At 39.0% G+C, this 24,861-nt stretch overlaps 1 protein-coding gene across 6 annotated transcripts in view; it reads left to right on the plus strand.

The window, feature by feature from the left end:
* The window catches only part of MCC (MCC regulator of Wnt signaling pathway), a 220,054-nt gene that overhangs the window by 135,370 nt on the left and 59,823 nt on the right, over positions 1–24,861 (plus strand). For all 6 annotated transcript variants that reach the window (XM_075740722.1, XM_075740724.1, XM_075740723.1 and 3 more), the window contains 2 exons: positions 12,535–12,648; positions 19,480–19,622. In XM_075740722.1, coding sequence (XP_075596837.1) covers positions 12,535–12,648; positions 19,480–19,622 — 257 coding nt within the window. The remainder of the gene's footprint in view (positions 1–12,534; positions 12,649–19,479; positions 19,623–24,861) is intronic.

Consider the following 24,861-nt stretch of genomic DNA (forward strand, 5'->3'; position numbering starts at 1 on the left):
AGGGGCTAATTTTGTCCTCAGAGCTACCACAGGGCTGATTGGAAGCAGCTGCTGTACTGTTGGCTCCAGGCTGCACAGGGTGATGCTGTGGTGAGCCTGGCAGCTCTGGTGAAGAGAGGGAACAGGAGAAGAATGGTAGGTAGGGAAGATAATTAAGATAATTAAGTCAACATGCTATAGTGTAGGTGTAGCTTGGATATTAAAACAGTACAGCTTCACTGAGCTAGCTGGCTCTGTTAGAAAGTGGGGGAATGTTGCTCAGGATGGATCCTGGGTATGTGTGGCAGCGATTCACCAGAACTGCACACTTCTGATGGCATTTGTCAAAATATGAATGAAAATAGGAGTTTCATTCATTGAAGTCAGCAACACGACAGTCAAGTTATCCACAGCTCTGTAGGAATATGGATAATTCCAGTAATTGTCATCTCTGGCACATACCATGATGTTGTCACCTGAAAGTTGGCTTCTTTCTGCACCTGTCATGTGCATAGACCTACCAGTAGTTATTACCAGTGTTCATACAGAAAACCTTTCATCAGATGCCTGTGACTGCATTTTGAACTGACGCTTGCTTCTGTGGCTGAGGATACTTGTTAAAGCCCCAGAAATGCTTTAGCTTAAGCCAAAGCCTACCCACTTCATAGAGAAGCTGCTAGTGCCTTTCCCACAGGTTTCTCCTAAGGACAAACATACTTTCCTGCAATTGATACAGTTAGTGCGGGGGGAACCAACTTCCAACTTCCCAGCACAAAGAACCATGGAATATACCCCAGAGATATACTTGAGAACACAAGGATTGCTTATATACAGGCTAGATTGAACCTAATGTTAATATAGCAGAGGCTAGTGATGTAATATATGCATAGACTTAGGTTGCTGACAGAAAAAAAATGGTTACCTTTCTCAGCTGTGCAGCCAAGCACTGTTCCACAGGGTTGTAATGTGTTGAGCATTTGTGTACAATGTGTACAGCAGAACTGTAAAACCAGACTGCTCCGAAGAAAGGGGAAAGGGAGGATCAAAAGTGAAAGAGCACTTTCAGTTAAATAGGTTAGGGAATGCCAGCCTTGAATGATAAGGGAGAAATAGGGGTATATGTTTTGAGAGAGCATTATAAATTCATAGGCGATACAAAGAAGATCAAAAGGGACAACAGTTATCCTGAGGTGCAGAACATGCAAAGCAATTGCAGGGAAGCATTACAAATGTGCCCCTCTACTCCGCTCTTGTGAGACCCCACCTGGAGTACTGCATCCAACTCTGGGCGCAGAGTTGGATGCAGTACAGGAGAGACATGGAGCTGTTGGAGAGAGTCCAGAGGAGGGCCACGAAGCTGATCAGAGGGCTGGAGCACCCCTCCTGTGAGGACAGGCTGGAGTTGGGGTTGTTCAGCCTGGAGAAAAGAAGGCTCTGGGGAGATCTAATTGCAGCTTAGCAGTACCTGAAGGGGCCTACAGGAAAGGTAGTGAGGGACTGTTTATCAGGGAGTGTAGTGACAGGACAAGGCGTAATGGGTTCAAGCAGAAGGAGAGTTGATTTAGATTCGATGTTAGGAAGAAATTCTTTCCTGTGAGGGTGATAAGGCACTGGCACAGGTTGCCCAGAGAGGTTGTGGATGCCCCATCCCTGGAAGTGTTCAAGGCCAGGTTGGATGAGGCTTTGGGCAATGTGGTCTAGTGGAGGGTGTCCCTGCCCATGGCAGGGGGGTTGGAACTAGGTGATCTTTAAGGTCCCTTCCAACCCAAACCATTCTATGATTCTATGATTCTATGAAATGTGTACCCAGTTCTTACGCTTTTTCTTCAACTTCTGTGATTCACCACTCTCAGAGGCAGGATGCTGGACTGTCAGCCCATGGTCTGGCCTGACACAGCACTTCTGAAGTATGCTATTTGAACCAGGAAACTTGCTTTAAGATGGGAAAAATATGATCCTATTTTTTTTCACTGTTGTTTTTTCAGTTAGATTGGAGTGATTACTGTTTCGTTATTAAAATTGTTAAAGATAAAATTTTTTAATATGTCAAGATTTTAGAGCCCACTGATTTAATGTAAATTAAAAATAAAACAATGCAGCAATGTAACTCTTCACCTGAATTGTAAAGTATTATGTTACATGAATAGTGAAGCCATGGAGTGTGAAAAAAGTAACTCCCACTTCCATTCTACCAAATTATGAGAGTAATATGCCATATGCTAGATAAAGGTACAAACGAGAGTGTTGTATGAATGAGGAACACACTCTATGAAGAATTAACACTGAATAGCTTTAGCGTTGGTATCAGCAAGTGTTTGGGCCAATGTAGTGTGCAGGGGTGAAAAATAAGCCATGTGTTAAATGGATTAATGCAGTGTTGATCCTTTTCTGTCAGGACAATTAACATGAGTAAAATATTTGCCCTACTTCAAACAGATATGGAGGTACTGCATTGTGTTCCTCTTAAGATTAATGTTCCTATATGGGCAGCAGAGAGCACAAGATGTATTTCCTGAACCTTATGTAGATTTAGAGCTGCGCCAGGTACTGTTTGAAAGCTCTTTATGACCCAGGTTCACAGCGAATTTTTTATGTATATGTTAGTGAAAGTGGTCATAAGAAGGATGCAGACGTCTTGAAGTGTTAAGTGGGATGTGCAACTTGTACAATGCCTTTAAATGATAAATTTTGTCTTGTCATGACTCCTGATTTTCTTTTATATATGTGCATATGTGGGTGTGCATTTGTATGACATAAACATAAAAAATGTATTTTATTAAATGCCTTAGAAGTAACTACCTGTAGTGTCCTGACTTCCTTAGAGAATTAGTAATGTTTTTTGTGTTATTATCTGATGATTTAAAGCAAAGAAAATTACACTCAAGGAGAGAATGACAGTCTCATGGGATGTATACTTTCCATGGAACCATGCTCTGGACTCATAAATATCCATGCAACTCCTGTTTATTTAATAGGATTACATGGGAGAAATATGAGGTTGAATTTGACATTCAGAGTCTAAGATAAGGAGTGATAGAATTGGTAGAGACAGGCAAGTAATGGTGGAAATACTATGTAAATTAATCTTAAAATGTTAGAGCAATTGCTATTTTAAATTTTTGTTTGACTGAAGCTTTCTACTTTGCTAATTATAAGCATCTGTAATTTCATGAATTGCAATTAAATTTTGAGTGTGTGTATATACCAGTGAAGATTAATTATCTAGTAGACACTCTAAAACATTTAAATCTCAACTTTTATTATTTTCCAGTGAAATTGCAGGGAAAAGGTCATATAAAATGAGTAGTCTTAAACAAAACACATAGTAGTCTGGTGAGAAAATGGCTTTTCCATTTGCAGAAATTATTGACATTTAAGAAAATTGTTATGCACTTTTTCCTGACAAATAAGGGATATTTTTTACGTCAATTGAAAAAGAAAATAGAGGCATTCTCACTTGAAAAAAACTAAAGATCATCCATCAAATCCCTGTATCTGAACTTATGATACGAAAGAACAAAAGTGAGCTCATTGTGGGAGGAGAGGTTGTGAGAAACAGATTTGATTTTGTACTGGGATTTACCAGACACCTTCTCCCACCCATGAGTTGTGCAGAGTTGTGAACTGGAATGAAATTCTAATCATTGTGTTCGTGAATTGTGCTTAGTTTGATTAGCTTCAGGTTTGTGATTACGGCCTACTTGTAATTACTTTAGATGCTGTGTTTACAAATTGCTGTTGCCAGTTGGCTTAAATGTTCTAGTATGGTTTTGTCATGCTACAGGTACTGGATTCTCTGCAAATTTTACAGCTACTTGCTTTTATATTTTGAGAAGCTTGCTAAATAAATTGCTGAAAAAGTGTGAAGCCACTTGAACAAAATGCTATGCCTGACACTACAGACAAACATACCATCTTGGATTATTAGTCCAGTGCACAACAAAAGACAATATTTCTCCTGAATGTAATAATTTATTGAGGTGTTACTGAAATACTAAAAAAACCCTACATAAACTCCTATTCATTAAACAGATTGAAGTGTGCCAGCTGTGCAGACTTGTTTGTACTAGTGCAATTGATAATAAACATCAGTGTTTATTTTCACTTTTTCAGTTGTTTGAGCACAAGAGGCTCCATTGCTTAAAATGTAAGCTGTATAGTGACTCAAAAAAACCCAACAAACATCTATGCAATTGAACATCTTTAAGAAACTCTGGTTCACAAATGGTGTATCTCTGTGCTGTCTGCTTCCTTCTAAAGGTAGTTGACATGAGGAAGAAGTTTGAGTAACATGCAGCAATCTTGTGTAAGGTTTTCTGATGGTTAGCACCACATACGAACATGCAAATAACTGGTATCCACTGGAGGATGACAGTGTGGTGGAGGGCATTTTCAGCTTCTCAGTCCTCTGACTCACTGCTTTGGTCTCATGGAAAAAACCCTAGTGGTTTTCACTGATGCAATTTTTTTCCCAGGTTTTTCCAGAAGGAGGAAGAGGTTTTAAGTGGAATTCTTCAATAAGACATTTATTTCAAATGAGTTATACCATAGAGAGTAAGAACTTATTTGGATAGACAGGTTTGTTTCCTCTTTCCATCACTTCAGCAATAGAATCAGATGATTTGCCTTACTTAATCTGTGTTGAGAGTAATTGTAAGTAGGGTAGGAATGATAAAAAAAATAGACTGAAGTTGGAACAAATCCTGCTTAGTATGGACATATCAAGCACTCCCTAGCTCATAATGGTGTATTAATATCAATTTTTTATTTCTACTTAGAAAAAGGCTGTGGTTGCAGATAATATGTTGAGGCTGAGTTGAAGTGAAGACAGTACTTTGTCCTAAGCATGATCTCCCCAGCACCTCATTTCCATCCCCTCCATTACTGTTACTTTGCTCCCTCACTGGCAGTGGAAGTGGCAACAGGTTCCTCCTTTGGAGGGCAAAAGCAAGGCTGAGTGTTCATGCGCGGTGCAAAAGCCAGGTAAGAGGATGTGGGCTGCACTGCAATGCAGCAGTTAAGGTTCCTAAGAATCCCAAAAGAGTAAACTTGACAAAGTGGTGTTCTTTTGTGCAATCTCCAGATTTGGCTGTTTATCTCTTTTGGTTATTTTTAGGTCTCATTTTTAGGCTTTTCTTCTCATGTCACCTAAAATTTTCTTCTCCATGAAGGTGTAAACATCTGTTGTAATAGAAGTAGAGCCATTAGTCTAGCCCTCAGGCACACTGAGGAGTACAAATTAGCACCATGCTCCATTCATGAAGTGTGAAGTGTCAGATTAATTTTTCAAAGGAAGATCTTTTCTATGATTACATCCTTTTGTTTTGTTTTTTTTTTTTAATATGTCCTAAAATTGATCCTACTCACAGGAATAGCATTAGATTACCTGTTCCATGACATTTTTTGAACAATCTTGTAGTGTATTTTCTTTAACAAATACTTTTTACTGTGATTAAGGTGGGAGGTTTTTTTGTTTGTTTTAAGAAATGGTTTGAAATACAAGTGCCTGCAAATGTTAATTTCCAGTTAAAAAAAAAATCTCAGTTGAAATTGTTTATAAATAATGCAAACATATTGAACACATCTTCTGCAGATTTTTCAAATTAAAACAAAGTATGTCTTACAAACACTTGGTCTTTGTTTTTCTAGAATTTGGGTGGCTCCATCCTGGCTTGTGTTGGCACGTTATTTGTTTAGTATTGCACAAGCCTATGAAGTAACTGTCTAATGTCTAGTATGACAATAATTGCTTCAGCAGCATAGTCACAAAATTTCCATTTTTTATGTCACTTTGAAAATTTGTAGGCTTTTTATTAGCACATAACAGTTGTTTCAAACATATAGTTTCAGGGCATGTTTGTAGGCACATGCAACAATTCAGTGGTACTGCTTTTTTAGTCATTTTGACTTTGCCTTAAATAATTACTTAAAGGGCTGTTGACTGTGGTATTTCAGGGCTGTGCTCTAGAGATCGTACAGCTGAAATTGTCTAGGGAATATCGAGCTGTCCTGTCACTGCTTCTGGGAGGCAGTTGTTCTTTTAAGTTTTTCCACTCCATCTTGTCAGTATTTTCACAGAAATGGACCCTGATTACACTTACTTCATCACTTGGAGCATAAAAATGCACCTTTCATGGAGCAGGGCCAGGAAAAGGTGGCACGAAAATTGTGTAGAACTGAGAAGAAAACTGGTTGAGAGTAGCTACACATTTATATAACAATCACTTTAAGTAAGTGTATTATTTGCAAGTAGTGCTGATCGGGGCTGCTGATAAAATGTAAACTTGACAATGCCTTTGAGTTTTTATGTACAGCAAATGACTGTAACACAAGTTTTGTATCTTTAACTTCTCTCTTTGAAAGTTTTTTAAGCTTTGCCTAGATTTTCCCTTGTTTTGAATTTTTTTTTAAAGATTTTTCCTGGTTGTGTGAACCTGTGCTATAATTTCTTTCATAATTTTTGTTCTGTGTAAGTTTTTCCTATTGTACCATGTCTTAAGTATATCTGCCATGTGCTAGCATGACAAGTTCTCATTCATTTCAGCAGATGAGTGCCAGCCTTGTCTAAGCTTTTCCTGGGCTAACCAAAATATTGTTCTCTAATGTCATTAATGAAAGTTAGCAATGCACAGCACAATCACAGCCCTAAGATACCTCCAGTCAAAATCTAGACAAGGTGTTATTCTGTGCCTTAAAATGTGCTTTTCATTATGAATTTGCATTACCAATCTTTTTCTTTCCTTGACAGCAGTTGCAGGTTTTGGTCATATCTCTGTCTTTTCCTTGAAGAAGAAAGGTGTCAGAAAATACAGTGTGCAGGCATTTGGTTTTGTTTTGCCCTTTCTGTAGGTTTCGTTGGGATTCTGCCTGTGTTTTCCATGCTGCCCTCTACACCTCCCCTGTCTTTGTCTTACAAAGCAGCTTGGGTTTTCAAATCCGGTGTAATGTCCAGTGTCATTTGATAACAAAAATGCTAGGGAGATTTTCAGAGTTGATGCAGCGTTCTGAATATTTGATCAGGTGTTTTTGTGTATACTGCCTGTCATTAAAATGAGTAGTAGCAATATACAGCAAATGTCTATGTTGTGGGCTATTTGCACTAAACCATGTGAAATGCAAATGGAAAACAAAAGAGAAGAGAGGTTGTCATAGCCCAGTACTCTCTGACCAGATTCTTTTAGATATTCCACACATGGAGGGTGTCATGTTTAACATCAGATTTGCTTATCTGAAGACAGTTGATGTTACATGGAATTTCTGATTTAGCAGAGTGATACACAACATACTGAAAATGCCATACAAATGTAAGTTACAAATAACAGAATATAGCAATTGCAATACACAATTCAACTGTGATACCAGTGTGGTTCCCATTACCGGTCTCTGTAATATGGTCACTGTCACTCACATTGCTGGGCATCAGCAGTCTCGCTAGGCAGGCATCCATGGATTGAAGCCAGTTTAAACCCATTGCTCTCTTTTAAATTCTTTTGCTTGTTTTCTGGGTTTTATACACTATGTTGTGCTGAGCTACATGTACACCTCCCCCTTGCTGGCCTGGCTAACTCAGGGAGACATTCACACTCTTAAAGAACACAGGAAGAAACCTTTCCACCACCAGCTGACCCACTCAGCTGTTGATAGCTGTTTATCTAAAGCAAAGGCCACCTTTGGGTCTGCTTGGTGTTGAGATCAAGTCAGCTTCTTTGCAATAGCTGCAATCAGTCCCAGCCCGCATTGTTCCCTGGGGTTTGCAGGCACATCGCCCTGGCCATCTCCTCTGACCACCTTTCGTGATAGGGGTTTACCGGTCAGTCACAGAGGACACACGGAGGCAAATAAATTGGTCTTGTGGTGTTTGGTTGCTTTGTATTGGTGTGTGGGTCGGTATCTCCTTACCATCATCTTGATGTTTTTATGGCTCCCTTGTTAGGCCAGAGGTTACATTTGTGAACATCTATTCCCGAGCTGATATGGAGCAGGACTGTAGCCAAGGAAGGCAGGAAATGAGGAAAAAGATAAGATTAGTTCTTTAATTTCACAGAGAAGGATGTGCTCAGGTCCTTTGTGTGATCTCTCTGTTGAAAATAGCAAACATACAGTGAGTACAACTGGTTTTAGCAATATGGTTTAATTAGCCTGGCTCCAGACCGAGGGAAAGAAAAATGTGGATCAAACTTAGTGATGAGGATCACAGTTCACAATGGCAGGGAAAAATGCTGACTATAAAAGTAATTAAACTGCTTTGCAGTGATTTAACCTTAACCGATGTGGTGGGTTGACCCTGGCTGGATGCCAGGTGCCCCCCAAAGCTGCTCTATCACTGCCCTCCTCAGCTGGGCAGGGGACAGAAAATATAATGAAAGGCTGCTGGGTTGAGATCAGGACAGGGAGAGATCACTCACCTGTTACCATCCCAGGCAAAACAGACCCAACTTGGAAAAAGATTAATCTAATTTATTACTAAGCAAAACAGAGTAGAGTAATGATAAATAAAACCAACCTTTAAAACATCTTCCCCCCCACCCCTCCCTTCTTCCCAGGCCCAACTTCACTCCCCATTGCTCTTCCTCCTCCCCCCCATCAGCACAGGGGGACAGGGAATGGGGGTTGTGGTCAGTTCATCACACGATGTCTCTGCCGCTCCTTCCTCCTCAAGGGGAGGACTCCTCATACTCTGCCCCTGCTCCAGCATGGGGTCCCTCCCACAGGAAACAGTCCTCCACCAACTTCTCCAACGTGAGTCCTTCCCACGGGCTGCAGTCCTTCACGAACTGCTCCAGCATGGGTCCTTCCCACAGGGTGCAGACCTTCAGGAGCAAACTGCTCCAGCGTGGGTCCCCCACAGAGTCGCAAGTCCTGCCAGCAAACCTGCTCCAACGTGGCCTCCTCTCTCCATGGGGCCACAGGTCCTGCCAGGAGCCTGCTCCAGCATGGCCTTCCAACAGGGTCACAGCCTCCTTCAGGTGCCTCCGCCTGCTCCGGCATGGGGTCCTCCATGGGCTATGCAGAAAATTTCATAAAATTGTAGCTTCAAGTTAAGATAAGTCATGCATTTCTTATTGTATCTAATTTATTTTCTGAAAGAATTCTTATTTCCTTGGATGATGGTAAAGCAGCAAGTTGGTTGGCCGATTCCTTTTCAATTATTGCTTTCACATGGGTAGACCTTGCCTGCCCTGTTGGACTGTTTGGGTGCATCAGCATCACACAGTGTTTTTTTTCCTCATGGAATTCAATACTAGTTATATTGGATCAGTATAAAGTTTATGAACAATACAGGCTTTACCAGTGAACTATTTTCTCTTTATGAACTAGTTGTCTGTGGGAGCTGTTGCTTGCAGGTCCAGACCAGTATCTTGTACAAACAGAAATCTTTGTGGTGTCTGTGTTAATTTTTACAAACTACTCAGTTTTTGATTGGTTTCATAATCTTGTGTTAATCTTGTGGCAGCTCACCTTGAACTATAAATGTATATTATGAATGTTAGTGGTAATAACTCTGCTTTATCTATCACAGTTTGCTGAGGGGAGGAAAGAAAAGCAGCATGTCACATGGCTACCTCCATTCTCCTCTCTCAGTTGCCATACCATGTAGTGATTCAATGCTGCGGAGTTAGTTGTGACTGACCTACTGCCTTCCAGTTGAGATTTTTAAGTAGAATTTTTCCAACTTTAATAGTTTGGATTATTAAATTTGAATTCTAAATATGAGCTTTTTTTTCCCCAGAAGGACTTTTTTGTTGACTGTAGCTCTTTGCTTCCTTGTTTGTGTTAAAGCAACATTGAAAGATCTGCCTTCCAGTTCCCACGCTGTTGTGTGCTATACAAACGCATGGTCTGTGGGAACGCTCACACCTTAAGGGAAGATGCATCAACACTTTATAACACCTTTTTTTTTAAAGGAATTGGGGAGGAGAGCTTGGCTCTGCCAAAAATACACAGCTACACTAGCTGTGTTAACCTTGTTATGTATTGCAGTAGTAGCTGGAGGCACTACTTGCATATGACTTACTGCTGTGTGCATTGGGTACATAGGTGAAACTGGAGAGTATCCCAAGCAGCCCTCCTCTGTGTATGATAACGTGCTGTTGTCTAGTCTGCCCTTTCAGTAGCTTTTTTTTTTCTAAATTATTTTATTAGTATTTGGAAACAAGACTGGTCCAGTTTAAGAAGGATAAGGATAATTTTGAATAGTAAAAGATGCAACAAACTCTCCTTGTAATTAGTCAAGAAATTGTTTGGTTATATGGAGAAGAGAGACCCCGTATTGAACGGGGAGGCTGATGTATTGGATACCCTTGTTTGGCAGGATCAGCCAGGCCAGGCAGCAGCATTGCTATAAAACTAGGCACAATTCATGCTGTTTCTTACCCAGTGTGGGGTGTGCTAGGGGACATGAAGAAGAGCTCAGCTGACTGCAGTGTGGGAAGAGGACAAAGGCAAATCCATAGGAAGTCCACCTCGTTAGTTACACTGTTCAGAGAACAACTTGTTTTTCAGTGAGATTTTTAAATTAATGGTGTCCTTTTATATTACAGCACCATGTGTATGGACATTATTGGTCTGGTATTTAATTAAAACCACAGCTGGTGATCATTTAATTACAGTGTACAAAAGGGAATGATACTTACTTGACTATGTAGCATTGTTTTATTCAATTTAGAGAATTGTAGCCACTTTTTCATGTATTATTTGAAAGCTGTGGTGAAGGATGTAAGATGTGATGAACAAAACTGGTGAGCTTCATTACAACGCTTCCCCTCTGTTGAGGGAATAAGGTGAAACAGTGGCTTATAAATTCACCAGCTTTCCTGAAAATTGGAAGTCAGTTATGAACAGATTGGTACAATTAGGCTGGTTCTTGTTTCTCCACACTGTAAAACCAGTGCATGGTTTCCTGTGGTAGGAAAGAAGGCCTTCTGGTGAAGGCCAGGAATACTTAAAGATATTCAGGGTGTTTCTGGCTTTATTAAGAGATTTCAGCATACATACTTGAAAGAAGCTATGTAGCATATGCCCATAGCAGGACTGAATTACTGGTTTTTTGCTTGAAAAATGAGGCTGCCATGAAAATCTTAAACCTACTGCAACATAAAATTGTGTACATGTGTATTTGAAGTGAAATCAATACCTGCATGTGTTTTTGTAGCTGACATAATAAAAATGTCTTTGACGGAACTCACAAATGAGCCTGTCAGGAGCTTCTAGCATAACTAGTTACACTGCACTTAAAATTGCAGAATTCACATCTAAAAATCTTTATAAAATTATGTTCTATGTCTTGAAGCTGGAGGTGGCCTTTTCTATAACAATGGGAATACTGTATGTGAAGGAGCTGTTGCCAAATGATCTAGTCTCTCTGCTGTCAAACAGCTACTTTCACACATCAGTACGTGAAAACGCCTGTGGCTTTCCTGGCTTCCAGTATTGCAAAGGTAAAACTGATACCAAATAGGACTTAATAACAGACTGACTGGAAATGGAACAAGAAAAATAACTTAAAAGTGACCTGCCCAATAAAATGTCAGAGTGAAGGACTGAAACTGGCTGGAAGACTAGAAACAGGGTTTGTGTGTGAGCCTTAGTCTTGGCAACAGGGCAGTGTTTGCTGTGTTACTCAGTCTGGTGTGAAGGGTCACTTTTGTTTTCTTACCCAGTATAACTTGGAGTTGTTTCGCTAGTACTAGTAGCGAAGACTTCAGTATTAGTGGCTAGTTTTCCTCATGGACTTTTCAGTTGTAGCTGTCAATATTGAGTGTTGAATTGTAGCTGATGCCTTTGCTGTAACGATGAATGGTGTATTTAAGGATGGGAAGAAGAGTGTGAATGCGTTACAAGTATAGGATTCTCTTAAGAATTGTTTTTGATTTCTAAGTTATGTAGCTAATGTAATTGTAATTTTGTTAGTTATCCTAGTCTGCTATATATTTCCACATACTATCAGTTAAATGTAGAATGTGTCTTTCATCAAAAGGATCTACTGCAGAAAGAAAAACAGTTCAGGTTGTTCATGTGTGGCTTCAGTAGATTAGAATCATTGAAACTCACTGACGTGAGAAGAACAACAACTACAGAGCAGTAGCTCAAGATGGAGTAAGTTTTAGTTGCAAAATAAAACCAAGTCCTATGCATGGAGTTATTCCCTTCACCTTTATATGTCTGAAGGCATCAAAACATGATAGACCTTCTCTTATAATACAAATCTGAGTCAACATTTAATGTAAGATTTTATAACACAAGACTCAAGCTACTTCCTATTAAACTAATGTTAGAACTAATCTACACATTTCCAGCTGGATTATACTTCATTGCATTTATCCTTATAATGTGTTTTCTGATGAAGGAATGTGTGTGCTGTCTGGAGTGGAGAATTCCATGTAAAAAGTATTTAGTAACATATGGATTTATTTTAGACTTTTATTATACTAAAGTTCTACTGCAGAAATCCACAGATATTGTAGCTGCTGTATAATACTATATTCTCTTTCAAATGCTACTGCTACATGCTTGTGAATCGATTGATTAATTTGTTTCTTTCCTTTTGTCTTCTAGCTTCATTTAGCAGCCCTGGCTTCGTTAAAGGGAGACATAGTGGATCTTAATAAACGTCTGCAACAAACAGAAAGGGAGCGTGACCTGTTGGAAAAGAAATTGGCAAAAGCACAGGTGAGCAATAGTTCAAGATTCTGAAGATGGTCCTTGGTTTTGTGTTGTCCTTATTCTTCAGAGAGGAATATGGTACGTGGGGAGAGGATAAACTAGCTGAACAATGTCACAAATGAAAAGAATTTTAAGACTACAAGAAACATAGTTGCCATGGGTTTTAAGTTTTATGTGCTGATGACATTCTTCTAAAGAAATACCAAGAAAGAATTAGATTAGTTTTGTTTTGAAGCCAATATAAACAGTGACTGCTTTGAAATATTTTAGAATATAAAAATTGCAGCATACTCTCAGTGGATTAAGTAACTGATTGCAGAGCCTTCCACTCCTGGGTCAGAATCAAACACAGCACAAATTAACACTGATCAAAAGCTATTGCCAATTTGCGGTGCTTTGGTGGTATGTGAGAAATGATTTGTGATCTCAGTCTAGCTTCTAGTAAGCTAATTTGTATGTATCTGTTGTGGAAAACACAGTCAGTAGAAAGCCAAGGAACTAAATAAGAAGGTCTGAACTCCAATGCTTTCACAGCTCTTAAAAATAATCTTTTCAGATCAAGGTAAATGTAGAGAGGCAAATGCAAACAGGGAAAACTGAGATATTGCTCTTAATATTTCTCTCTTCTATAAACAAAACCTTTGTTCTCAGATACTGTCATCCTGGCAAATTCCTTTTAGAAGTACTTTACATTCCAAAACTAATTCAAAATATATACTCATTTATACTTGCATAGAGACAATCAAAGTATTTTGTTCTTTAAAGTGTAGCATCATATATGTTGCCCAGAGAGGTGGTGGAGTCTCCAACCTTGGAAGTACTCAAGCCACCTGAACCTGGTCTTGGGCAACCTGTTCCAGGTGATACTCCTTGAGTTGGGCAAGTGGTCAGATGAATGACCTCCAGAGGGCCCTGTCAACTTCAGCCATTCAGTGATTTTGCAAATTTAGAGTCTTCGGTACTCAGTGCATCTTGGTAGGGATGCGTATCTGTGTGTTACTTAAATGCAAGGCAAATGTAGAAATGTTTAAGCAGTCTAGATTTTAAGGCTTCAGTCCTCCATTTTGGCCTTTGTCCACATTCCATGATGTTTTTTCAGCTACATTTAAGGGGTTTGGACTTGTAAGTGATACTCTTATTGCAGACCATCAGTGCAACATCCACAAATAAAAAAGACTTGCATGTTTTTATTCCTCTTGATATGTGAGACAGAGCCACACTGGGAGTTAACATTGTTTATCAGCTGTAATCGGGAGACCCTTTTCTAATTTGTACTGCATTCTGAGATGGAGTCCTCTTTCTGACATACAGTTTGATATGAGGCTGCATTTGACAGTCATTAAACAGTTGGATAAATCCACTGCACCCAAATGATCCACATCATTCTGCATGACTACACTGACTTTGTTGTTACTTATAACTCTGCAGGGTCTTGTGCTAATCACAGGTTTTTGTTAGTGTTTTAGTTTTATTTCCAGATTTTTGTTTAAAAATACATATATCATCTCTCAGCCAATGAAGAGTGCCTTGTAAGTGCTCCCATACAGTAATGAATCCCCATTGATGGTGACTGGGATTAAGGATCAGTCTTTAATCCCAATTAACATGTGCTCTGTTACCACAAGATTGTTTGGTGTTTTCTTTGATGGGTTACCAGTTATGCATGCGTATGTAGTGCTTGATTTGTAATGCTGAGGGTTTTTACCTGATCTTGGGCTGTGCACTTGTGAACACAAGTGTAATGACGACTGCTACCCAAACTGTGATTATCACAAAATCAGAATATCTTCAAGCTAATGTGCTAGCTAGCTTTCAGATAAAAAAAATACTTTAAAATGAACTATTTCTATAAAGTTTTAATGTTTTAGCTCTTCTCAATTTTATTTTATTTTTTAAAAAGCCTTCAAATAGATTTTTTTTTGCGGGGGGGGGTGTATTAAATAAAATACAGTCTTTCTTAAGGAATACGCCATTAAACAAGCACAACATATATTCAATGTGTTGGCTGTGTTTAAGTACTGAGATAGACTCTGGTGAAACCACTCTCCCTTTTCTTCTTTTTCTCACTGCATCACTTCCAAGTAGATGCTCCACTTAACATAATTTTCTGGACTTTTTCTCCCACTCCACAGAGATTCATCTCGATTGCTATCATGTATGATATTCTTAAAATATCATTTTTTCCTCTACAACCTCTGTCTAATGCATTTCTTCCTCACTAATGCAAATCAGAGGTTCAGAAGGCTTAAATTAAATAAGAGGTGTTTGAGGTTCTGCATAACCATATTCAGATGCTAGTGGGTCAGTATTAAATCTCTATTCTGCATATGGACTATACTTACAAAAGCAGTGCGTGTTTCATTTCAGCTGGTGTGATAAATGCTCGCTGGAACAAATAGCTCTTAAAACACATTTTTGGTAATACCTTTCCCATCATTTCATGAGGCATGTGAGACACTTTGGAAAAAAGGATTAGTGATTTGGAGAGTGGAGGTGATTTGGGGAACCACAATTCAAGTAATAGAAAGGTGAAGAAATATAGTTGGATAGCCTGTGCTTAAAATTTTGTAAAAGGACGTAATTGATTACTGGTTGTTGTATCATGCTCATTTCCAAAACTGCAGTCTATGGAGACCTGCTATAGCATTTGCCTATACCCTTCTATTATTTCAGTAAGACAGCAGATCTTCTTGTTGCTGTGCTTATATTGACGTACAATTTGGCAATGGAGTGTGATCCCTTGAATGAAATTTACTGTAAAGTACTGGTCAATCACAATGTCTTCTTCCAAAACTCTTTCTGTGGTTATGAGAAGAAGAGTAGTGCTTTATACTAGCTCTGTCTGGCATGGTGTCCTGGCTTTGATAATGATAAATAGTGGATGTCTGAAGGGAGAGCGTAAGAAATGCACATAAAGAGTTGTCCTCCTTCATACTCCCCCACCTTTCTGCCAACATCTGTGAGCAGGAGGCTGCATCACATTTAATAGTCCTCTGTGGTCCTATCCTCCATGGATTTATCTAATCTTCTTTCTAATCCATCTACATTCTTGGCATTTCCTACATCCTGTGACATTGAGTTTTGCAGTTTTATGATAGAACATGGGATTTAATAACATGCTGAATGTTTGAGCAAATACAACAAGAATAGACAATTCACTTCCTACATCTTTCTTCTCCTTCAACAAGATTGTCCTCCTCTCTCATTCTTTGTGCTTAGTCCTTGTAATTTTTGAATTTTATAATAGGTCTAGACACAGGCTAACGAAGACTGTGCTGCATCATTCTGGATCCTGTATCACACAGCAGTAAGTCCCATTAATAATGGATGTAGTAATGCAGTAATAATGCTTTACCATCCTCTCAATTATTCAGAATACAGGGAGAGACAGCAGAATTTCAGTATGAGAATAAAACCAACACTCTGCAGGCCTGTAACAACGTGTGAACTTCACAGCAAGGCTTCAGTTTCTCATTTAATAAAGCAACTGGAAATAGAAACACATGGTGTTCAGATGAATGTTGAAATTACCCATTCTGATGTGTGATGTCCTTATCTCACATGGATTAGTCCTGTGTACTTGTATTCTTCTTCCATATGAAGTACACACAGAATATGCCACCAAACAATTAATTCTGATCATACATGTTTTCGTGATTGAGGATTTGGCATGATGGACTTGTGGTTTTTTCTTAAAATTAGATGCGTGGATTGCCACTTTAGAATCTGCCACTCGAATTAAAATACTGTATTAGTTGAGCAAAGATTTTTAGCTCCTGTGAGCCTGTTAGGTTTATAATTATAGCTCATTGAGGTGATGACATGCATTCTTGGTGAACAGTGCCATAGCCAATGTTTGTCCCTGGAGAGCCTGAGGTACTGGGGGATCTCTTACTGAGCACTGCTGCTGGTGATGGTTCTTTTGTCCTCTGACTGAACACTGCAAATTTAATATAAAGGTTTGCACTGGTACTGTCTCTTGCACTAGGAATTTGTGTACATTAATAGGCAGTAGAACCATGTATTGAGACAATATTTTCTCTTATCATCCTTCTCCCTCATGTTCTTCTTGCTCTTGTGGTTGTTTCCCAGCATTAAGAGGTCAGACAAAGGTGTTTCCAGATATTGTTGATTTATACTGTAATCAAAATAACCTTTTTAGCCTGTACCAAAAACCAGTCAAGGATGACTTACACTGAGAACTGTGCTGGAAACTTCTCTCCTGACCTCAACAATTGCTCACCTTTTGCAGCCTCTCAGTGGATTATCCCTGTGTTTGCTTTCTCAAAGAATCAGAACTTGTAATGGTTTTGATCAGAACTTAAGTATGAGGCTGGAAGAGGGATGAGGAAAAGGGTGTAAAGTATTTATCTTAAATGTGTACACCTTGGAAACAAATATGAACTGGTGGTAGATCATTGTTCTGAGATGCAAAGGACACAGAAACTAAAGAGGATGATGAACAGATTCAGTATTCCAGGGAAAAAAAAACCCTTTAGCAATGGGTACCTAAACATGCATTTGTTTCTTTTCCCTTTTAAGCTTTGAGGCGAATGCGCCACAATAAGGAGGAGTGCTATATAACCAGAAGAATTTTCCATTGCTGCATTTTGGGATTCATACTGAACTATGTTTCCATTGTTTGGATGCTTTTGCCTTTTTTAGTTGAGACTTGTCATGGCTACTAGAACTTACGAGGCATAACTGTACCCACCTCCAAGGCACAGCAGTCTTGCTTAGCATCGTGTCCTGTCTTTCACAGAGGTTTCCTTTCTGCCTTTTCCAGTTACTTTTGCCTAAGATAATCCAAGAGCCCTTTTAAAGAATCAAACGTGAAGCTGTTGTCTTACATTGCCAAACTGCTGCTTGTTCGCAAAGTACGTCTGTCACTAAATGATGATTATCCTGAAAAATGGTGACTGAGAAATGGGTGGAGAAAACAGAAAGCCAGTCTGGTAATGTGGCTGAGGTCCATTAGCAAGAGTCCATATATCTTCAGTCAAGATCAACAAATTCTGCTTTTCAGTGCACAGCTTAGAAAGACAAAAATTGTTGTGATAGGGTTTTTGTTTATTGCCTGAAAATAATTATTACATACTCTGTCTGAAACATCCTTTTGGTTTAAATCTAAAAAAACAACAGTGCATATAATTGATTGATCTAGATAATGCTTAGGTAGTGTTTGGGGGTATCAATGGGTGTCAGAGGAAATTTACGTTTAGAAAGGCAGAATAAGCAACTCTCTATTGCACTTAAATCTGTTCTAAAGCTTTTATTAAACATTTTCTCTGTGTTGTTTCTGTACTTTGAGAGCCATGGTAGTTCTTCAACGAGATACAATGTTAAGGTATGGAACCGTGAGAAATAAGTTGTGGAAAGATCCTACAATAAAGTGCCATTATAATATACATGTATAACCATGTCAGTTGCCAGCATGAAGTCTTAAAAGCCAGGTAAACATTATCAGTCTTCTAAAATGTGATCCTTTGCTCTGCTCTTCAGTGTGGAGATATTGTCTGTTTGTCTTTAGTGTAGGTGAAGGTGCTTTTGACTCCAGCTGAGTAGGAAACTACTTTGTTGTAGTCTCTGGAAGGGTGCTTTAATGTCCCTTTCAATGTTCATATTGCTGCAACTTAAAAATATTAAAATTAATTTTATTTAAAATTTAAAAGAAAAATGTTATTGAAACTTAACATGAATTTTAGTTTTCAAGCAGCCTTTTATGCAGCTGATGTTCTCAAGCTGCGAGTTTAAGTGGCCAAAAAGTATGAGTGCAACAAACTATGAAAATTCTGGGATACCCTGTAATTTCCATATTTAACATACAAAAGATTGGAGGCGGTATCTCCTGTATAGAGTGACTACCTGATTTGAAAAAGTAAGTTTTAATGCAACAATGTCAGAGGACTTCACACATTGGTATAAATTGTAGCCTTTATAAATGCCCCTAGGATCTTACATTGCAGGTCTTCAGTTAACGAGTGTGTTTTTTAATACTTTCAATTGGCTTGTGAATTTTCTTTTATTGACAGCATAGTACACACGATTCTGTGGTTGCAAGGAGGCTTGACTGTTTCCTGCAGGGCATTAGAAGCAAGAAGTTAGAAGTTTTGCTCTTTCCAGCCACTACCAAGCATAACTTCAATCAGCATGCACAGTTTGATTGTAATTGCAGTAGATTGTAATTGTTTGCTGTAATTCAAGTAGAGTGTTTGCTGGTGTGAAGAGTAAGCTGGAGAAGCTGGATTTAAAATTCTGTTGGAAAGAAAAAGGAGGATTTTGTGATATGTATAAAAACCAAGCAGCCACATATCCTTTTAATTGTTCAGATAATAAGCATTTTATTGTAGAGGATTAAAATAATGAAAATTTGCTATGTTGTCTTCAAAGGCTAATAAAAAAAATACTTATACTAGAGAAGAAGTCATAACCTCAAAATGTGGTTACTTTTCTTCATAATAACATGGTTTCTGCCTTACGACTTGTTCTAATTTGGACCACATTGGGAAGATCATCATGAATTTCAGATTCAAATATGAGATATTTGTAGCTATTTTGAGTTGCAGATGGCATTTTTGTTCAAGCAGGAAGGGCAACTTCTGCCCTTTAGAATAAAAATAATGATAAAAATACACTGCATAGTCTCTCAGTCCCTAAAATCTTGTAATTACATACCTTTGTGTACCTGTCAGTATCTTGTTTCTGTCTTTTTCTCTTGCTAAGGCAGTGTTGGTTTGATGAGTAAGAAACCCATTAATGGTGTGCACTTTTGCCTTGTATCTGATCTCTGTGCAGTGATTCATAAGACCCTTTCTGTTCCTTGCTTCTCTGCTTTAGTGTGAACAATCCCACCTAATGAGAGAGCATGAAGATGTGCAGGAGCGAACAACACTGCGCTACGAGGAACGAATCACAGAGCTGCACAGTATCATTGCTGAATTAAATAAGAAAATCGATCGATTACAGGGAACAACAATAAGGTACAATAACTTCCTGGAAATTCTGGGCTAGTGCAACAATGCTGCAAAGCATGGTGTGAATTATACTCTAAATATAACTTCATGATGACTTTAAGGTAGTTAGGGTTGTTATGGCTGGCACTGACTAGCTGCCCATAATTAAAGTATGCGTTCTGCAGAGTATCATCCCCTGCCTCAAAAGCACTACATTCTGTCTGATAAAAATCACACTTTGCAAAGCCTAATGAACACTGCAAAGAATTACACTGTGCCATCTAAATCTCCCTTTAATGTAACACACATGCCAGGGTACCAGATTAAGTGATAGCAATGGAGCATGAACAAATATGTAGTCACCCAGCCTGCATCTCTGCTTTTAACTTTATTTTGTGGCATCCTATAGGTCATCTAAGCCAAATCACTTGTGGTAAGAAATATGGCCCAAATGGATTTCAGTAGGTTTTGCATCTACTTGTACTGGTAGTTGTGACAAAATACAGTGGTACAAATCATGTTGTTGCCTGTCCTTGGAGCAACAAAGCTTGGGGTATAACACTAGGTCATTGCTTCTTACTGTGTTAAAATAAACTTTACATTTGACTGCAGGAAAACACACTTTTCCTCACTTGCTTTTACCCATTATTCTCAACCTAGAGAAAGTTGAACTGGAACAAGGAAGGAGCTTCTTAAAGTTTAGCTTGTGAGGATGCAACTAAACTACTAGGTTCTGTAGATTTTTCTAGAGATCAAATTAGATTTGACACTTTTGTAGGTAATGTTGACATGGTGCTCTACCCATGTAGCAAATTTTCAGTTTTCCTCACCTATTAGCTGCAAGTTTTTTTGGTAACTGCTTTATTTTTTCTTCCTAGTAAATGTTTCTACGAGCACAAAGCAGTGTTGTTAGAACTATTCGTTTAACCTTTCATGAAAATATTTTTATGCAAAAAGAAAAACGTTTGGTGTACCATTAATAAGAGAAAGTGTCATCACACATATATAATACTATAAAAGCAATGATAGAATCACAGTATGTTAATGTTATTTAAGAAGATAAATACTGCCAACTCTGACATGATCATAGCTAGCAATGATCATGGTGAGGTTTTTCAGGTAAGTATTTTCAAAACTGCTAGTACTTCTCTGAAAAAATCTCTGGGACTCCCTTGTTCATTCATGCTTGATACCTCTGCAGACAAACTTCCCATTCATCTTATTTCAAGTCACCTTTCTTTTCAGCATGACACTGGCTGCCCATCCTGCCCTCCTCTCTGGTAAAGCTCTACCAATTGAAAAAGCTCGTTGAAAAGCAAAATCTGAGAAGCATGAAAGCTGCATTGATATTTTTTTCTTGAATGGCGGAAGAACTCTATGACATTTAAGAAAAATATTACATAGAATCCATAAAAATTGTTTGTTTGGAGTCCCTGTGGCAAGCTAAATGCCAAGTGGTGTTCAATTACAAAATATTGGGATTGGGTAGATACTGTGAATGTTTAACCATGTCTATAAACAAGTCAGGTGTGGTATCCACAGGCAACTGAGGCATGAGAACCGAGTTTGATGGGAAATGCATGCCGCTTCTCATGAAAAGTGCACTTCTGCTGCCCTTTTGGGGGATTGAAAGCATCAGAACAATACTGCTACAACAGAAGCCACACCACTGTCGTGCCCCACCTGTTTGGTTTTACTGTGTGAGCGCTCATTTTGTTCAGACAACTAGGATGCCTCCTCTGTTTCTATTTGTTCTGGGTTTATTAGTAAGAACAAAAATGTGTATTAAGTTAGTGGGGGTTTTATTTCCTTTAATGATTGGAATAGCATGTTTTCTTTGGTGAGCCAATAATTTGATGTCTGGGGAACAGAGGAGTAATATTCCTCCTAAAAATGGCAAACAGAGGTAGAATTGGAGGGATTCCGTAGGGTTTGTAAAAACAACTGAGACAAGGAAACCTGAAACTTCCTGCTGTGGCGTTCTGTAAATCTGCTCTGGGATCTACTTGCATCACTCTTGAGAAGCTGTTCCATCCCACAGAGCAAGGGTGGTGTAATTGCTGTCCTTGCTGGGACAGGTGTGACTCACGGCCCTCCACCCTTGGCTATGGAGACTCTCAGCCCCAGAGCTGGAACAAAGCAGACCTGAGAGAAATGGTTGTGAGAGCACGGTCCTGCTAGGGGCCAGAGCACAGGAGGGATTTTAGTTTTGTTTTGACTCTTGGATACCCACAAGTAATACTGCATGGAGGCTTTTACTTGTGCTATCACAAAATTTAGGCTGTCTTTCTGGAAACCATTTTCTTGAGTTTACATTAGTTGCATAACAGATGAATGTTTCCCCAGTGCTGACACAGACATTGTTCAGTATTTTCACGTATCATTTTTAGGCTGTAAAAATAAACTAACATGTAGCGTGATGTACTGGTGCTTTATGACATTCTTCATGGTTCCTTCCAAAATGCAAAAATATTCTGGAAACAATTAGAAGAAACCAGAGTTTCATGGAGGGTATTTGACTATCTTCCTTAAGCTATATTATCTTTAAATTTCTAGCTCTTTGTTTGAATGCGAGTAGTATCCTCAGAAAGAAGGGCAGAAAGTAAGCAGAAAGAGTGTTTAAATCTGACTAAGGTATTGCAACGGTTTGAGGAGTGTTGGCAGGCTGTATAAGCTAGTTAATATTCTCCATTCTGAGAATTTTCTGTCTTTGTTTTTCGGGGTTTTTTTGTTTGTGGTCTTTTTTATTTTTTTCCCCCTTGCAATGTCAGGGGTTTTACACAGCTTGAAGTGTGATGGCTTTGGCTCATGTGGTTTAGTAATGCTAAGTCTAGAAGAGAGCATGTTACATGTCAATGCTTCTGCCTCTTCCCAGGTATATTTGATATGCTGATCTTAGTAACAGTAATTTTACAAGAGTGTTTTTAGAAGTTTCCAGGATTGTTCTAGGTTTGCTAGCCATTTCTTGGGTACAAGAAGTTCCATGTGTGTGGCCACATGAAGTTAGCTGCTGCTCTTGCTCTATATTCTTCCAGCATTCCCTAAGGAAAATGAGGTCACTATGGCTGTGGGAGCAAGCCAACATTCATCTGCAATTGTCTCATCTCCCTGGTGCTGCTCTGGACAGCCCAGCTGGTTTGGAAGCCCAATCCCCCTCTCTCTGTCTCTGTCTCTCTCTCACACACCCACACACACACACAAACCCACCCACACCAAAAAAAAAAAAAAAAAAAAAAAAAAAAGGGCAGCTGAAATACAGCTGTAACTGATTTCATACTAAGGCTAAAGAGGGAGTTGCCCATACTCATACTGTGCAACTGTGCAAGTAGACGAGCCTCTTGCTTGCCTGGTCCTTCATGTGTGACAGTGCAGAATTTATCCTCTACCAGCTTGAGAAGGTAGCAATTTCGGACCAAAAAGACACTAAAGAAGTGGTCCACTAGGATGAGGATGCTTTTTTTTATTTGAGCAGTCTAGAGACATAAACCTTCACTTCTTTTTTTTTTTTGAAAATTATAATTGTGTGACAGTGTCTCACCGTTCTTGTCTACTTTATAAGGGAGAGAGTGGAAGGAAGTGGTTAGTATTTTGCTTAAGTTCATTGTAAAACTCAAGTCACAGGCTTTCGTCAAACTCTGCAAGACTGTTGGGCAGAAGAGCCTGTGATGATTGTGCAGAGGACATTTTGTCAGCTTCTTTTAGAGTGAACAGCTTTCTCTGAGTGGTGCTAGCTTGAGTTCCTGTTACCATGTCAAATGGATGCTGGTAGCAGTGTTACCCCTACTTCTGCTGTTTCAATTTGTAGAAGACAAATTTTTCGCATTGCAAAGGGTCTCTATCCTTTGACAAGGTGTATGCCTACTCCCGTTTTCTTTCCAAGTGTGTACAACTTAGAAGACAGCAAAGCAAATCTAATGGATCTTCTCAGTTGTAGAGTCATATTGTAAATACTTTGACATAAAGGATACACCTGATAATTCTGAAGGACAGAAAGGATTTACAAATTACACAGGGGTGTACTAAAAGGGAATTATGTCTATGTTAAAGGTGAATATTCCTGACTTCAGAAGGTTTTAGTGTTTCCTTAGATTCATTCAAACTCAATTATTTTTTTCTTAATCATGTCTTTGGATGGCAAAATTATCTGTAACTTGGTTGTGCGGAAGCAACTTCGGTCTATGACTGACTGACAGTCTTGCTTAGATGTCAAATTGAGGGTCAGCAAAATAGAAAAGGAAGAGATCAAATCGCTTTTAGTTCTAAACCAGTGGGTGTTTGGCTACATCTGTTCAACTCTAAAGATAATAAGCAACTTTAACAATACCAAAAAGGTATGCACACTCTGTTGAATATTGGTGCCTGCTAAGGATTAGTTGAAACAGTTGTCAAGAAGCTTGTAACCCATTGCTGTAAAACCATTTGTTCAGACTTAACAGCTCTTAATCTGAAATACAATCAGAAAGTAGGTTGTGTTGGGGTTAAGGAGAAAGGAGGAGAGTGAATAGACTACAGCATCACAAGAAATAACAGATGGCACTTATTTACACAATGACCTGGAGGTCTGATTCTAGTGTCTAAGTATCTGCTAGGTGGAAGCTACTTGGATTCAATTCAAATGACAGTGTGGCTGTGATAGTGTTGGCTTCAGCATACAATGCCCAGCTCCACCTGCCTTCAGTGATCAGTCCCATCTTGTCTCAAGTGTGTCACTATTTGTTCACAAGTAAACTAGTTTAGAAGGGACCTCAAGTGTGTATACACAGGGAGCAGTCAATCTCTGGGTTGCAGCACACATAAGCAGATTTGCTATCTGAGGGTCTGAGAATGCTTTAAAAATACTTATTCAAGTAAAATGGTTGTTGAAAAACTGCTGGCACCTAGTTTCACATAGTGTGAAACTATGCACTGTTTGCAGCTGTGGAGGGAATGTGCACCTTGCCAGTGTTGTGGCAGAACTCATCAGTGGTGTGAAAGGGTGCTGAAAGTGTTACTCATGTTCGGCTGCAACCAATGATCACAACTGCTGCACAGCGACTGAGAAAAACTTGATCAAATAGCAAGCAAAATGGCACACTTTTGGCACACCCCTGCCGAACATAAGTAAGTGCAGGCCTACCTGTAAAACACACTTTTTTGCTCCAACATTGATCCCAGACCACTCTATGTTTAGAACAGCTTGATCCGATCTGAATTGCTTCCAACTCACCATGGCGTTCCAGAAACTGGGAACCATCAGGGCCCATAGGAGAACAAATACCTGCTTTCT

This window comes from Balearica regulorum, chromosome Z, assembly GCF_011004875.1.
Source record: "Balearica regulorum gibbericeps isolate bBalReg1 chromosome Z, bBalReg1.pri, whole genome shotgun sequence".
In the NCBI taxonomy this organism is placed as follows: domain Eukaryota; kingdom Metazoa; phylum Chordata; class Aves; order Gruiformes; family Gruidae; genus Balearica; species Balearica regulorum.